The following is a 15,590-nucleotide window of genomic DNA, read 5'->3' as shown; positions in this document are numbered from 1 at the left end:
CAAGCCGAGCATAGTGGCCCATGCCTGGAATCCCAGCATTTTGAGGGGCCAAGGCGGTTAGATCACCTGAGTCAGGAGTTTGAGACCAGCCTGGCCAACATGGTGAAATCTTGCCTAGACTGAAAATACAAAAATCGGCTGGGCGTAGTGGTGGGTGCCTGTAATCCCAGCTACTCAGGAGGCTGAGACAGGAGAATTGCCTGAACCTGGGAAATGGAGGTTGCGGTGAGCCCAGATCGTGCCATTGCACACCAGTCTGGGTGACAGAGCGAGACTCCATCTAAAAAAACAAACAAGAGCCGGGCGCGGTGGCTCAAGCCTGTAATCCCAGCACTTTGGGAGGCTGAGGCGGGTGGATCACGAGGTCAAGAGATCGAGACCATCCTGGTCAACATGGTGAAACCCCGTCTCTACTAAAAATACAAAAAAAAATTAGCTGGGCATGGTGGCGCGTGCCTATAATCCCAGCTACTCAGGAGGCTGAGGCAGGAGAATTGCCTGAACCCAGGAAGCGGAGGTTGCGGTGAGCCGAGATCGTGCCATTGCACTCCAGCCTGGGTAACAAGAGCGAAACCCTGTCTCAAAAAAAAAAAAAAAAAAAAAAAAAAACAAGAAAATTAACACAGATGGCTTCATAAATTAATATTTTACCTTTGGCATCTTTCATATACCCACTTTAAAATGTTTAATATTCTTGGGTTCACATCAGTCCTCCTGTTACGCATTCAGTGTTACTGAGAAAGAAACCGAGACGGTAAGTTGGAAGAGACTTGAGCCATTCGCAGCAAGCGGGCATACATCTGGAGAGGTAAACTGGTGCTGCTCTATTAGGCCATAATCCTTTTCTGAAAAGTGCCCGTCAAGCAGCACAGAAATCCTTCTCACCCCAGACATCCAGGGCATCCCCCTCAAGAAGGGACAAATACGAGTATTCCTCCCTGCTGAGGGAGAAGAGACCACGTAACCAAAGAAAGCATGCTTCTCAAATCCATACTACTGAATTGAGAGGGAAAAAGATGAACGAAAAGAGGGAGAATATCAAAGGAAATCAACTTCTGAGACTGAAGACGTGGTTATTAGGTTTACCCGGCATTAGGAAATTACTGAAACATCACTTAAGTAGAAACGGACTCAGGAAGGCCTAGGGTCTTTTCTTATTCCAGTCTTAAACCCCCAAACAAAAACACCTGAAATTAAAGTACTTCTCCCGTCTGAGAAGTTACATTCTTAAATGCCTCTGTGAAACCCACAAGGCCTACACGAAGTCCCTGATTTTTAAAGCTGATTTCAAGTGTCCATTTAGTGTCCACTCTCCCACTCTCAAATCCAAAATAATGCTAGCCCTGATCCGGCAGGACCTTCATGCACATTTTCCTGTGAAATCATTAACCTCACATCAGCTTCCTACATCCTATTTCCAGTGACTTCCCTTGATCAGCATGGCAAACGAGAAAGAGTAACAACAGGCATGTACACTGACTACGTCCCTCGCGGAGAACGTAACAAAATCCTGGGAACGGGAACTGGCAGGGACAACCTGCCTGGCCCGGGCTCTAGCCACGCTACAGAGGGACGGAGAGAGCAAGTGAGGCTCGAGTCCCTACACCCCATACCCCACTCTGCAAGGAAGAGAGGCGTTTCAATGCAATCAGACCCAAGCCGCAACGCCCCCTCGCACGTGGTCTGCTCCCTCTCCCGAGCCCGGAGTGGAAGTGGAGGGGGGTCCGGAGGGGTCACGTCGGAGCTGGTCTGGAGGGGTGGGGGGCGAGCTCCAGGCAGAAAGCCCCGCCCCTTCCTCGAGGGGCCCTGGACTGCGCGCCTCCCGGTTCCGGGATCCGGAGACCCCAGACCTCTCCAGGTCCCTCGGAAGAGGACCTCTAGGCCTCGGAGCTGCGGGGAGGGCTGAGCTGCCCGGCCCCGGGTCCGGACCGTGGGGAGCCCGGGCCGCGTGCGGGCGGGCGGAGGCTGGGAAGCGGCCCCCTGCCCGCCGCCGCCCCTCCTGGGCCCCAGCTGCCCCAGGTCCCAGGTCACCGGTTCCGCGCCGGCCCTCACCTCACCTCAGGGTGGCAGCTTGTGCGGTCGGGCGGTCCCGGAGCCCCTGCGGGGAGGCGCCGCTGGGCGGGAGGAGACGCCGGCGGCTCCGGCGATGGCTGACAGGCGCGCAGCACCAGGCCGGCCCGGCACACGGGGAGGGGCGGGGCCTCCGGACGCCGGTCCCGCCCCCGCCCCGCCCCCGCCCCGCCCCCGCCGCCCACCTCGGCCGGCGAGCCCCGCGAGGTGATTGCGTCCGGGGTTACTCCAGGCCGTTCACCTCCGACCCCGCTCCGGGCGGCAGCGCGGCCGGGGCCGCCGGGGGGGCGAGGCGCAGACCCGAGGGCTCGGCGGCAGCCAATGGGAGGGCGGCGCGGGGCGGGGCGATGTGAGGCGATGTCTATGGTCCGAGCGCGGATCTGCCATTCGGGGCCCAGCGGCTGGAGCGCGGGCGGAACGCGGGCGGGCCCCGCGCTGTCGTGGCGCCCCGGCCCGGCCTTCGCGGCCCCTTCTGCCGCGGCCGCGTGCGGGGCCGGCCCCTCGGCTCCACCTCCTGGCAGGGGGAGGGGTGGGGGACGCGGTCCCGAGACGCCTCGCGTCAGAGACAGGCGGAGGCGCCCTGGGTGGCCGGCCTGCGGCGCGGCGAACGGAGCCCGGAATCGCGGCGGGCTGAGCGGGGCGGGCGGCGGCGGTGTGATCCGGGCCCGTCGGCGGGAGACGGGCGGGCGTGTCCGCCCCGGCGCTCGCCCCGCTGGCCGGTGTTGAGGTCTGGGCGAGCCGAGCGACCCACGCCGCGCTCCGTGAGCGGCCCCGCTCCGCCCCGCGGCCCTCGCCGCCCGCCCGAGCGCTGAGCCCCGGCGCGCTGCGGGGAAGCCCCCGCGAGGGAAGCTCGGCGCGAAGGGGGCGCGCCAGAGAACGGCCGTCCGCGGCTCGCCCGGAGCGAACCGGCTGCCAAAACGTTCCCGGCCCTTCGGCTCGGAGGGCGCCTCCCACCCTCCGCGGTGCGCACGCGGCGCCCGGGAGAGAAAGCCCGTCGGCGCCTCGAGTGCCGCCGCGGACTTCACAGCGAGACTTCCACGGTGGCTGTGTGTCGGAAACTCATAATGACTGGCAGGCGTCCCAACGCAGCACAAACACCGCGTAGGGACAGGAACTCGGAGAACATCGCGCTTGGGAAGAATAGGCTGAACTCGAAACCCTTCCCAGGGAGAATGTAGCGAAGCACGCAGAATACCTCCTCAGTCCTTCCACAAGCTTGGGACCAAGGCCAGGAGAGGCGCAGAGCACGACAGTTTGGTGGGCCAGAAAGTAAAAAGTGAATAGGATAAACATCCATGCCCCAGGTCAGAAGTTCCTGGGCAGAAGCTGAGGCAGGAAGAAGGGAAGGTCGGTCAGCAGGGAACAATATTCGTCTAGGAACCCTCCTAATCCCTCTAGGTGGAGCTTCGCCAAGAATTTATCAACCCACTTTTAAATAATAGGGTCAAGCACGGTGGCATGTGCCTGGACTGTAGTCCCACCTGCTCAGAAGGCTGAGGTGGGTGGATGGCTTGCAGTGAGGAGTTCCAGGCTGTATGTCATGTGCTGCGCCTGCACCTGTGAGTAGCCACTGCACCCCAGCACTGGCAACGTAAAAAGACCCCACCTCTAAATAAATAATTAAATAACAGGAATTGGAAGCAGAGAACTTAGGAAAGAAAATACGGACTTCACAGAACAGTGATTCATATTTCACAATAACTGTAACACTGGGATAGCTATCAGTTGGACAAAGGTGGAGGGGGAGATAATTTAGCAAGACTTCTTGGTTTAATAAGATGTGTTATTTGACAGACTGAAAGGAAAAAAAAATGGCCTGGGAAGAGGGAAGCCTTGCCTTCCATAATAGCACTCTCTGACGCTCACATGGAGTGACTTTAGAAAGAACTAAAAACCATGAGGTTGCCTCTTATTTTTCGTTTACCTTTCGTAGATCCTATTAAGTCATAGGAATTATTTCCTCAGGATTCTTTTTTTTTTTTTTTTAAGACAAAGTTTTGCTCTGTAGCCCAGGCTGGAGTGCAGGGTCCTGATCTCGGCTCACTGCACCTGCCGCCTTCCGGGTTCAAGTGATTCTCTTGCCTCAGCTTCCTGAGCAGCTGAGATTACAGGCGAGCGCCACCACACCCAGCTAATTTTCGTATTTTTGGTAGAGACAGTTTCACCAGGTTGGTCAGGCTGGTCTCGAACTCCTGACCTCGTGATCCACCTGCCTCTGCCTCCCAAAGTGCTGGGATTACAGGCCACCGTGCCTGGCTTTTCCCCAGGATTCTTAATGTCATTGATGTTTACCAGCTTTAGGAGCTCTACAAAACCAGGGGTTTACCCTCAAAACTGTCCTTATTCGAAACTTCAGCAAGCCCTTGCATGTCCTGCTTTTGACCTCACTGATTATTTTAAATAATTGAGCTTTCTAAAGAACTGGCCAAAGAAAGACCTCATAAAAGAGCTAGAGTGAAAAAAAAAAGGAAGGAAGGATGAAGTTATGATACACCAAGATCACTTACACAGAATTTAATAATCTAATTGTTATCAACAAATGCTAAGACAGCTGGGCAGAGGATGGTCAAAGAACTGTGTTTTTTTTTGTTGTTTTTTTTTTTGAGACGGAGTTTCGCTCTTGTTACCCAGGCTGGAGTGCAATGGCACGATCTCGGCTCACCGAAACCTCCGCCTCCTGGGTTCAGGCAATTCTCCTGCCTCAGCCTCCTGAGTAGCTGGGATTACAGGCACGCACCACCATGCCCAGCTAATTTTTTGTATTTTTAGTAGAGACGGGGTTTCACTATGTTGACCAGGATGGTCTCGATCTCTTGACCTCGTGATCCACCCGCCACAGCCTCCCAAAGTGCTGGGATTACAGGCTTGAGCCACCGCGCCCGGCCCAGAACTGTGTCTTTAAGACAGTACAACTGGAATTTCAGCAACCCCTGAGTGTTATGGTGTTGGGTGCATGCCACAACCTGCCCATCCCTACTGTACGTTCTTAAGAGCTGCTCCATGATTTCTTGCTACACAAGTTATGATGTCTGTAAAAGGTGGAGGAGAACCAAAGGGTGGAGAGAACTTACTAGACTAGACTAACAAGTGGAAGAGAAGGGGATGAGCGGTACATTTCTAGAAGCTGATACTAGAGGTCTGTTATGGGCTGAATTGTATCTCAAAATTCATATGCTGAAGTCCTAACCCCTACTACCTCAGAATGTGAGTATATTTGGAGACAGAGTCTTTAAAAAGATAATTAAATTAAAATGAGGTCATTAAGGTGGACCCTAATCCAGTATGACTGGTGTCCTTATGAGGCACTGGGTGCAGTGGCTCACGCCTGTAATCCCAGCACTTTGGGAGGCCAAGGCAGGTGGATCACGAGGTCAAGAGTTCGAGACCAGCTTGACCAACATGGTGAAATGCTGTCTCTACTAAAAATACAAAAATTAGCCCGGCATGATGGCACACGGCTGTAATCCCAATCCCAGCTACTTGAGAAGCGGAGGTTGCAGTGAGCCGAGATCACACTGTTGCACTCCAGCATGGGCAACAAGAGAAACTCTGTCAAAAAAAAAAAAAAAAAAAAGCAGATGCTCAGCCCCGTGTGTGTGTGTGTGTGCGCGCACGGGCGCACACACACACACGTGCAGCAGTGCAATCCAACTTACTGCAGCCTTGACTCCTGGGCTCAAGCGATCCTCCCACCTGTCTCTCAAGTAGCTGGGACTACAGGGACATACCACCACACCTGGTTGATGTTTTCTCTTTTAAATCATTCCTAATAATTATTCACCCTGAAGTTCAAGAACAGTTGTTTAAGATTTATCATTATTGTTCCCCTCTTTGCTGCCAGAGTCTCTGTTGAACAACAAGGCCTTTAATACCTATACTCTTAGGACAAGAGTCTTTTAAGTCAGGCTGGAGTTGAATCAAGGGAGGAAAGAAAATGCCTTAATAGAAAATAGAACCATGGGCCAGGTGTGGTGACTCACGCCTATATCCCAGCACTTTGGAACCCAAGGTGAGTGGATCACCTGAAGTCAGGAGTTCGAGACCACCCTGGCCAACATAGTGAAACCCTGTCTCTACTAAAAATACAAAATTTGCTGGGAGTGGTAGCACGTGTCTGTAGCCCCAGCTGTTTGGGAGGCTGAGGCAGGAGAATCACTTAAACCCAGGAGACAGAGGTTGCAGTGACCCCGGATTGCACCACTGCACTCCAGCCTGGGCAACAGGCAAGACTCCATCTCAAAAAAATGAAAAGAAAGAAAAAGAAAAGAGGCCAGGCACAGTTGCTCACACCTGTAATCTCAGCACTCCGGAAGGCTGAGGCTGGCGGATCATCTGAGGTCAAGAGTTCAAGACAGCCTGGCCAACATGGCAAAACCCCGCCTCTACAAAAAGTACAAAAATTAGCTGGGTATAGTGGCGGGCACCTATAATCCCAGGAGGCTGAGGCAGGAGAATCGCTTGAACCTGGGAGGCGGAGGTTGCAGTCAGCCGAGATCACACCACTCCAACCTGGGCGATAAGAGCAAGACTCTGCCTCAAAAAAAAAAAAAAAAAAAAAAAAAGGAAAGGAAAAGAAAAGAAGATAGAATCATGAAGAGCCCCCTGTCCTAGGGGGTGTCTGCCCATGATTCTAAAGTCTGTAGATAACAAGGTCTGTTGGTGATCAATTTTTAGGACAAAGGATGGAGGAATGATTGGGATATTATTTCCTGCTGATCACCAACCGTTATACTCTAATCTGGCTTCTGGCACTTACCATGCTTACACTTATCCTTATACCTTTGTTTATGGTGGCGGACTTATCCAACTTTCCTCCTATTTTTCTGAATCTTTCTAGTCCTTCGAAGTCCCATTTTCTCCAATATTTCTTTTACTTCGGCTTTCACTGATCTTTCTCCCTCTGAATTATTGTAGCAATACGGTCATGCCACACAGTTCAGAATTTTTATTTTTTGAGATGGAGTCTCATTCTGTCTCCCAAGCTGGAGTTCAGTGGCATATTGTTGGCTCACTGCAACCTGCGCCTCCTGGGTTCAAGTGATTCTCCTGCCTCAGCCTCCCGAGTAGCTGGAATCACAGGTGTGCACCACCATCCCCAGCCAATTTTTGTATTTCCGGTAGAGACAGGGTCTCACTCTGTTGGCCAGGCTAGTATCAAACTCCTGACCTCAAATGATCCACCCACCTCTGCCTCCCAACGTTCTGGGATTACAGGTATGAGCCACTGTGCCTGGCTCACAGTTCAGAAGTTAATTCGAATATAATCTTTTGTTTGCATACTGGTTTTAGATTTCCAGTTAAATCTTGAAGGCAAAGACCATCTCTTATAGTTTGCTACCCCCTTTCATAGCTCTTCGAGTAGGACTAGGTATTTCTATTAGTAAGCACTTCATTGACTGAAATAAAGATTAGCTCTGTACCTGAGAGGCCACTCTGCTCCTGATGCCTGCTTATCCGTCTTCACGTTGTCTTTGAGAGGCAAAGCCTCCAGTGGGATATTTAGCTGCTTTACAGATGAACAGAATTCATCAAGAAAGTTAGACCTTGCCCACAGCAGTGGCTCCACTTGTGAGATAAAAGAAAAATCAGACACAAAGTCCTTATCTGAATACTATGTCTCTTTGCTCTGGTCAATCATTCTGATTTATCCAGAGTTAGGAGCCTGAAGGAACTTCATGCCACAAAGTCAGAAAGTGTCCTCAGGGAGGCCACTTTATAAGCCTGGTCCTAATGATGAAAGGTGGAATTGCACAACGAACAGCAGTGTGAATAGTAGAGCCTCCCCAGGGTGTTTTCACATGGACACGGGGTTTTCACGTGGCATTTCTGCTCTCACTCCTTCCTTATTATCCAATAGCAAACACTTCTAGCCTCTATACTTCAGCCAGTCACCAAATCCAAGCTTCTTCCTCCATAACCCCTCCGATAGGTATGTTTTCTAAATCACTTTCTAAGTTCAATACCTCATAACTAAAAGACCTGGAGAAACTTTAAAGGGCTCTTTTCTTTTTTTTTTTTTTTTTGAGACAGAGTGTCGCTCTTGTTACCCAGGCTGGAGTGCGATGGCGCGATCTCGGCTCACCGCAACCTCCGCCTCCTGGGTTCAGGCAATTCTCCTGCCTCAGCCTCCTGAGTAGCTGGGATTACAGGCACGCACCACCATGCCCAGCTAATTTTTTGTATTTTTAGTAGAGACAGGGTTTCACCATGTTGACCAGGATGGTCTCGATCTCTCGACCTCGTGATCCACCCGCCTCGGCCTCCCAAAGTGCTGGGATTACAGGCGTGAGCCACCGCGCCCGGCCTGGCTCTTTTCTCTAAAGACAGGAAAATGGACAAGATGACTTTGTTTGGGTCTTGCCCAGTTGTAGGATTCTGCATTCTGCTGTTGGTCAGCTTCACAGCCTAGCCATCCCTGACTTCACTTTCCTCTAGAGCCGTGAAGGTGCTCCTGGTGTTTATTTCCCGCTCCTGTCCCTACCTTCTCTTTAGACTTCTCTAATCTCCTTTATTCCTATATCAGACGCAGGTTTTTTCTGCTACATGTGTAGGTTCCACCTGTCTTCTACCCTCAATGTTTATTTTTTTTTTTTTGGTTTTTTTTTTTTTTTTCACTTTTAAAATTTATTCTTATTTTTTTATTTTTAAAGACGAGGTTTCACCATGTTGGTCAGGCTGGTCTTGAACTTCCGACCTTAGGTGATCCACCTGCCTTGGCCTTCAAAGTGCTTGGATTACAGGTGTGAGCCACCATGCCCGGCCTATTGTTGTTTTCATATATGAAACATAATACATAATAAAATATAACAATAATTTTGTAGAGCCTTTATTGTCAAGAAAAATTGAGCCATCATTCAGTTTCTTTTCCTCCTTTAATATCTTCTGTCTTAAAATTTTCCTATACGTCACATCTTAGAGCAGAAGATTTCACAATGTCCCGTCTTTTTTTAAATCTCACCTCTGAACTGGGCATGGTTGCTCATCCTGTAATCTCAGCACTCTGGGAGGCTGAGGCAGGTAGATTACCTGAGGTCAGGAGTTTGAGACCAGCCTGACCAACATGGTGAAACCCCAACTCTACTAAAAATACAAAAATTACCTGGGCATGGTGGAGCATGCCTGTAATCCCAGCTACTTGGGAGGCCGAGGCAGGAGAATCTGTTGAATCCGGGAGGCGGAGTTTGCAGTAAGCCAAGATCATGCCATTGCAGTCCAGCCTGGGTGACAGGGAGAGATTTCGTCTCAAAAAACAAAAACAAAAAAATCTCACCTCCTACATCTGCAGGTAGAAAGTTATTTCCCAACACAAGTCTTGTTTATCAGTAGACCTATTGTGCTGATGTGCCCAATTTTCTTAACAGGAAAAAAAAAAGAAAGAATAAAGACAATAAAAAATCCACAAAAAGGAAATGTAGCTTAAATCAATGAACAAGATGGCCACAATCAGTTGAATAACAAAGTTTTGGGGATGAATACAGGCAAGCAAAGCGGAGAAGAGCTGATTCTTGGTACTGGCAATGTCAGTCTCAAGAGCGGCAGTGACCCTACCTGTTAGGTGCTCTGTGTTGTAAACAGCTTGAGCTCTTTAATCAGATAGGCCATGCTTTAAATCCTGACTGTCACTAATTAGCTCTGTGACCTTGAGGAAGTGACCCCTTTCTGAGCCTCAGTTTCCTTATCTATATATTGAAGATATAAAGCCTACATTCTAAGATGGTGTTTTTGATTAAATGATATAACCAAAATGTAAAGGTTCTGGCACAGAGCTTGGGAGTTAGTAGGCACACAGAAATATAACTTTCCGGGGCCGGGCGTGGTGGCTCAAGCCTGTAATCCCAGCACTTTGGGAGGCTGAGGCGGGTGGATCACGAGGTCGAGATATCGAGACCATCCTGGTCAACATGGTGAAACCCCGTCTCTACTAAAAATACAAAAAATTAGCTTGGCATGGTGGCGCGTGCCTGTAATCCCAGCTACTCAGGAGGCTGAGGCAGGAGAATTGCGTGAGCCCAGGAGGCGGAGGTTGCGGTGAGCCGAGATCCTACCATTGCACTCCAGCCTGGGTAACAAGAGCGAAACTCCGTCTCAAAAAAAAAAAGAAATATAACTTTCCCCTTTCTCTCCATGTCTCCATCCTCCCATTTCCTATTAGTACTCAGTACAGAACAGAGTGCTTTATGGATCCTCACTTGATTCAGAAATTGTGATTGCCAGGTACGGTGGCTCATGCCTGTAATCTCAGCACTTTGGGAGGCTAAGGTGGGTGGATCACCTGAGGTCAGGAGTTCAAAATGAGCTTGGCCGACATGGTGAAACCCCTGTCTCTACTAAAAATACAAAATTAACTGGGTGTAGTGGTGCACACCTGTAGTTCCAGTCACTTGGGAGGCTGAGACAGGAGAATCACTTGAACCCAGGAGGCAGAGGTTGCAGTGAGCTGAGATTGCACCACTGCACTCCAGCCTGGGCAAGACAGAGTGAGACTCCAACTCAAAAAAAAAAAAAAAAAGAAATTATGATGTTACTAAATTCACTGCCCCCTGCACTCACCCTGCGGAACAGAGTGGAGACCCTGTCTTAAAAAAAATATCAGTGGCGCGGGCCGGGCGCAGTGGCTCACGCCTGTAATCCCAGCACTTTGGGAGGCCGAGGCAGGTGGATCACGAGGTCAACAGATCGAGACCATCCTGGTCAACATGGTGAAACCCCGTCTCTACTAAAAATACAAAAATTAGCTGGGCATGGTGGCGCGTGCCTGTAATCCCAGCTACTCGGGAGGCTGAGGCAGGAGAATTGCCTGAACCCAGGAGGTGGAGGTTGCGGTGAGCCGAGATCGCGCCATTGCACTCCAGCCTGGGTAACAAGAGCGAAACTCCGTCTCAAAAAAAAAAAAAAAAAAAAAAAAAAATCAGTGGCTGGGCACAGTGGCTCATGTCTGTAATCCCAGCACTTTGGGAGGCCGAGGTGGGAGGATCAACTGAGGTCAGGAGTTTGAGACCAGTCTGGCCAACACGGTGAAACCCTGTCTCTACTAAAAATACAAAAATTATTAGAATGGAAAATCCTACTTAAAAAATACAAAAATTAGCTGGGCGTGGTGGCAGGCACCTGTAATCCCAGCTACTTGGGAGGCTGAAACAGGAGAATCACTTGAATCCAGAAGGTGGAGGTTGCAGTGAACAGAGATCATGCCATTGCACTCTAGCCTGGGCAACAAGAGCAAGACTCCGTCAAAAAAAAAATATTCAGTTCACCAACCCATCCACCCCAACATTTCCAGGTTAATGGAGCATGATCAGGGACCTTGGGATATCACAAATCCTTTACCCTTACTTGGAGGGAGCAAATGACTGTGGCCTGAGCTTCTGAGAACCAACCAAAGGGCCGGCACATGTAAGTAAGCCTGGCCCCGGCTCAGGCTTATTATTGCATCACATTGGAAAGATTCTTTGGTCCCTTTGGCAAGGATGTGTAACAATGGGAATCTGCATGTATTACAAGTAGGAGTGTAATGAGGACAATCCCTTAGAAAACAGTTTGGCATCAATTGGTAAAGATGTATATACCCTGCATACCCTATAACCAGCTGCAACTTCTGAACTTATATCCTGAAGAAACTTTAAAAACTGCCCCAGAAACATTGTTCATTATGGCTACAAATTGGAAACAACACAAATATCTCCTAACAGTAGAATGAATAAGTGAATTGTGCTACATTCATACAATGAAATATTGCAAAGCAATGAGAATGAACAGATGATTGCCACATGAAGTAATATGGATGAATTTTACCAAGATAATGTTAAGCGAAGAAGGTGTGTTTCCTGTTACAAAAAAACAGGCAAAACAGGACAGGCACTAGTGGCTCATGCCAATAATTCCAGCACTTTGGGAGGCTGAAGCAGGAGGATTACTTAAGGCAGGCGTCCCTGAGGCCATTTATCCGGCCCCCCGCCGCACTTCAGGAAGGGGCACCTCTTTCATTGGTGGTCAGTGAGAGGAGCACAGTATGTGGCCGCCCTCCAACGGTCTGAGGGACAGTGAACTGGCCCCATGTAAAAAGTTCGGGGACGCCTGACTTAAGGCCAGGAGTTCACGACCAGCCTGGGCAACATAGGGAGACCCTGTCTCACAAAAATTATAAACAATTTAGCTGGGCATGGTGAAACACGCCCGTAGTCCCAGCTACTAGGGAGGGTGAGGTGGGAGGACTGCTTGAGCCCAGGAGTTGGAAGCAGCGGTGAGTCTTAATTGCACAATTCTGCTCCAGCCTGGGTGATACGGCAAAACTCTGTCAAAATTAAAACAAACAAATAAACAAACAAAACAAATGGTCAAAACAAGCCAGGTGCCTACCCCTAGAGTCTCAGCTGTTCAGGGAGCCGAGGTGGGAGGATCACTCGAGCTGAGGAGTTCAAAGCCTGGGCAACACAGAAAGACCTCATTTCTAGAAAAACAACAACAACAACAAATATATATATGTATGTATATATATATATATATATATATATATATATATATATATAGGCAAAACTCATACGTGATGGCAAGAATCTGGATAATACTTTTTTTTTCCTGAGTCTTGCTCTGTCACCCAGGCTGGAGGGCAGTGGCATGATCGCAGCTCACTGCAAACTCTGCCTCCTGGGTTCAATCAATTCTCCTAACTCAGCCTCCCAAGTAGCTGGGATTACAGGCGCCCACCAACACACCGCGTTAATTTTTATATTTTTAGTAGAGATGGGGTTTCACCATCTTGGCCAGGCTGGTCTTGAACTCCTGACCTGGTGATCCACCCGAAATGGCCTCCCAAAGTGCTGGGATAATAGGCGTGAGCCACCGCGCCGAGCCAAAAAAACTTCTTTTTTTTTTTTTTTTTTCCGAGACGGAGTTTCGCTCTCGTTACCCAGGCTGGAGTGCAATGGCGCGATCTCGGCTCACCGCAACCTCCGCCTCCTGGGTTCAGGCAATTCTCCTGCCTCAGCCTCCTGAGTAGCTGGGATTACAGGCACGCGCCACCATGCCCAGCTAATTTTTTGTATTTCTAGTAGAGACGGGGTTTCACCATGTTGACCAGGATGGTCTCGATCTCTTGACCTCGTGATCCACCCGCCTCGGCCTCCCAAAGTGCTGGGATTACAGGCTTGAGCCACCGCGCCCGGCAAAAAAACTTCTTAAATTTAAAAACAAACCAAAACAAATGAACAAAAAGGCACACAACCTTTACAAAAGAGTAGCATAGTGTGCAGGGAAGTTAATTTTAAAGCTAGAAGAGGCCTTGGAAACCATTTTGTCTAAGCATCTCATTATAGAAACCGACAGAGGCCCAGAGAAGACAAGTGACTTGCTCCAACAGATTTAGTCAATTACAGAGCCTAGGGTAGGCCTCCTGGCTTCCTGTCAAGTGCTCCTCCTGCAGAACCATCCTGATTCATCCATTTGGTCTGTTTTTATGCTCTTCCAACATCTTATCTCTAAACTGCATATGTCATAAAACTCATAATTTTTTCCCTCTAAATTTGATGTTTTTGTCATGAGAAAAGGAGATCAGAAGAGTTACACTGTACTGCACTGATATTCCAAACACTTAGAAAATGAGTCAAAATATCCATGAGTAGAGAAATAGTCTGTTAGAAATCATCGAAACATGGATCTATTCTCTACTCTTGGATTTTTTTTTTTTTGTTTTTGAGATGGAGTTTCATCTATAGGCATGTGCTACCATGTCTAGCTAATTTTTGTATTTTTATTTTTATTTTTTTTTTGAGACGGAGTTTCGCTCTTGTTACCCAGGCTGGAGTGCAATGGCGCGATCTCGGCTCACCGCAACCTCCGCCTCCCGGGTTCAGGCAATTCTCCTGCCTCAGACTCCCGAGTCGCTGGGATTACAGGCACGCGCCACCATGCCCAGCTAATTTTTTTGTATTTTTAGTAGAGACGGGGTTTCACCATGTTGACCGGGATGGTCTCGATCTCTTGACCTCGTGATCCACCCGCCTCAGCCTCCCAAAGTGCTGGGATTACAGGCGTGAGCCACCACGCCCGGCCTAATTTTTGTATTTTTAGTAGAGACAGGGGTTTCACCATGTTGGCCAGGCTGGTCTTGAACTCCTGACCTCAAGTGATCCACCTGCCTCAGACTCCCCAAGTGCTGGAATTACGGGCGTGAGCCACTGCACTGGGCCCTACGTTTGGGTTATTTTGACTGATTAACTGCAGCTCTCCTGCTTCTTTGTCCCCGACAGTATGGCCTACTCAAATATGCAGGGTGACTTTTTTTGAGGTGGAGTCTTGCTCTGTTGCCCAGGCTGGAGTGCAGTGGCATGCTGTTGGCTCACTGCAAACTCTGCCTCCCAAGTTCAAATGATTCTCCCACTTCAGCCTCCCAAGCAGCTGGGATTAGAGACAGGGACTACCACTCCTGGCTAATTTTGTATTTTTTTTTTTTTTTTGAGACGGAGTTTTCGCTCTTGTTACCCAGGCTGGAGTGCAATGGCGCGATCTCGGCTCACCGCAACCTCCGCCTCCTGGGTTCAGGCAATTCTCCTGCCTCAGCCTCCTGAGTAGCTGGGATTACAGGCACACGCCACCATGCCCAGCTAATTTTTTGTATTTTTAGTAGAGATGGGGTTTCACCATGTTGACCAGGATGGTCTCGATCCCTTGACCTTGTGATCCACCCGCCTCGGCCTCCCAAAGTGCTGGGAGCCACCGCGCCCGGCTAATTTTGTATTTTTAGTAGAGACCGGGTTTCACCGTGTTGGTCAGGCTCCCAAAGTGCTGGGATTACAGGCGTGAACCACCACACCCAGCCCGGGCTGACTTTAGAGTCTTTAAGTTACATAAGAAAAGGATAGGGTGGAGAGGTGATAAAAAAAAATTATTGGGTTTCATCTTTGGCCAAGCACAAGGTCTCTTTTGGGAAAGTGAGCTCTTTTGCCACCTTGTGATAGTAATGAGAACAGCAAGCACTCTGATTAATTTCTACTCCTGCTCCAAGGTGGCAGCATTGTGCCATGGCATCTAGGAACTAATGTACAGAAAGCTTCAAATAGAGCCAACAGGAGGGAAGGTAATGATAATACCTCACAGGAGCAGAGAATCACGTCATCAAGTGAAGGAAACAGTAAGCAAAAATCACAAAACCCAAGGAAGTCAATGGAGCCCCTCTGTCCTAACCACTTCCTCTGCTAAGAGAAGCAGGCGGTTGTGAAGCATGAATAAACATTTGCTTGGACCAATAAAGATGTGAAGCATTTATGTTCCTTCTAATCAGCGGCCTGAATTATCTGGTCTCTTTCTCACACAAAACTTTTTGAAAAATGTTATCTAGGCCCGATGTAGTGCTCACACCTGTAATTCGAGCACTTTGGGAGGCCAAGGTAGGCGAATTGCTGGAGCTCAGGAGTTTGAGACCAGCTTGGGCAACACAGTGATATCCTGTCTCTACAAAAGATAACCCTGTCTCCACAACAAAATCAGATCAAAGAAACTCTGGACCGTGATAAAGACCAAGTGGA

The 15,590-nt window shown here is 49.3% G+C and overlaps 1 protein-coding gene across 17 annotated transcripts in view; it reads right to left on the bottom strand.

Annotated features, from left to right (window-relative positions):
• ACACA (acetyl-CoA carboxylase alpha) overlaps nucleotides 1-15,590 on the bottom strand; it is a 328,649-nt gene that overhangs the window by 269,106 nt on the left and 43,953 nt on the right. For 5 of the 17 annotated variants that reach the window (XR_012514502.1, XM_074388039.1, XM_074388040.1 and 2 more), the window contains exons 2-3: nucleotides 9,170-9,287; nucleotides 7,491-7,576 (exon numbers count right to left, since the gene is read on the bottom strand). The exons of 5 other annotated variants lie outside the window; for them this stretch is intronic. Coding sequence is in view for 5 of the 12 variants with exons in the window: in XM_074388039.1 (XP_074244140.1) it covers nucleotides 7,491-7,576; nucleotides 9,170-9,287 (204 nt within the window). In the remaining 7 variants the exon portion in view is untranslated. Of the gene's footprint in view, nucleotides 1-2,057; nucleotides 2,169-7,490; nucleotides 8,166-9,169; nucleotides 9,288-12,426; nucleotides 12,518-15,590 lie in introns of those variants that run through there. 7 more of the 17 variants (XM_074388045.1, XM_074388050.1, XM_039476077.2 and 4 more) reach the window with 4 other exon arrangements.

The sequence above is a fragment of the Saimiri boliviensis genome, chromosome 17 (assembly GCF_048565385.1).
Source record: "Saimiri boliviensis isolate mSaiBol1 chromosome 17, mSaiBol1.pri, whole genome shotgun sequence".
NCBI lineage: Eukaryota > Metazoa > Chordata > Mammalia > Primates > Cebidae > Saimiri > Saimiri boliviensis.
The sequence above is the reverse complement of the archived record's forward strand: the minus strand, read 5'-3'. Positions and strand labels throughout refer to the sequence as shown.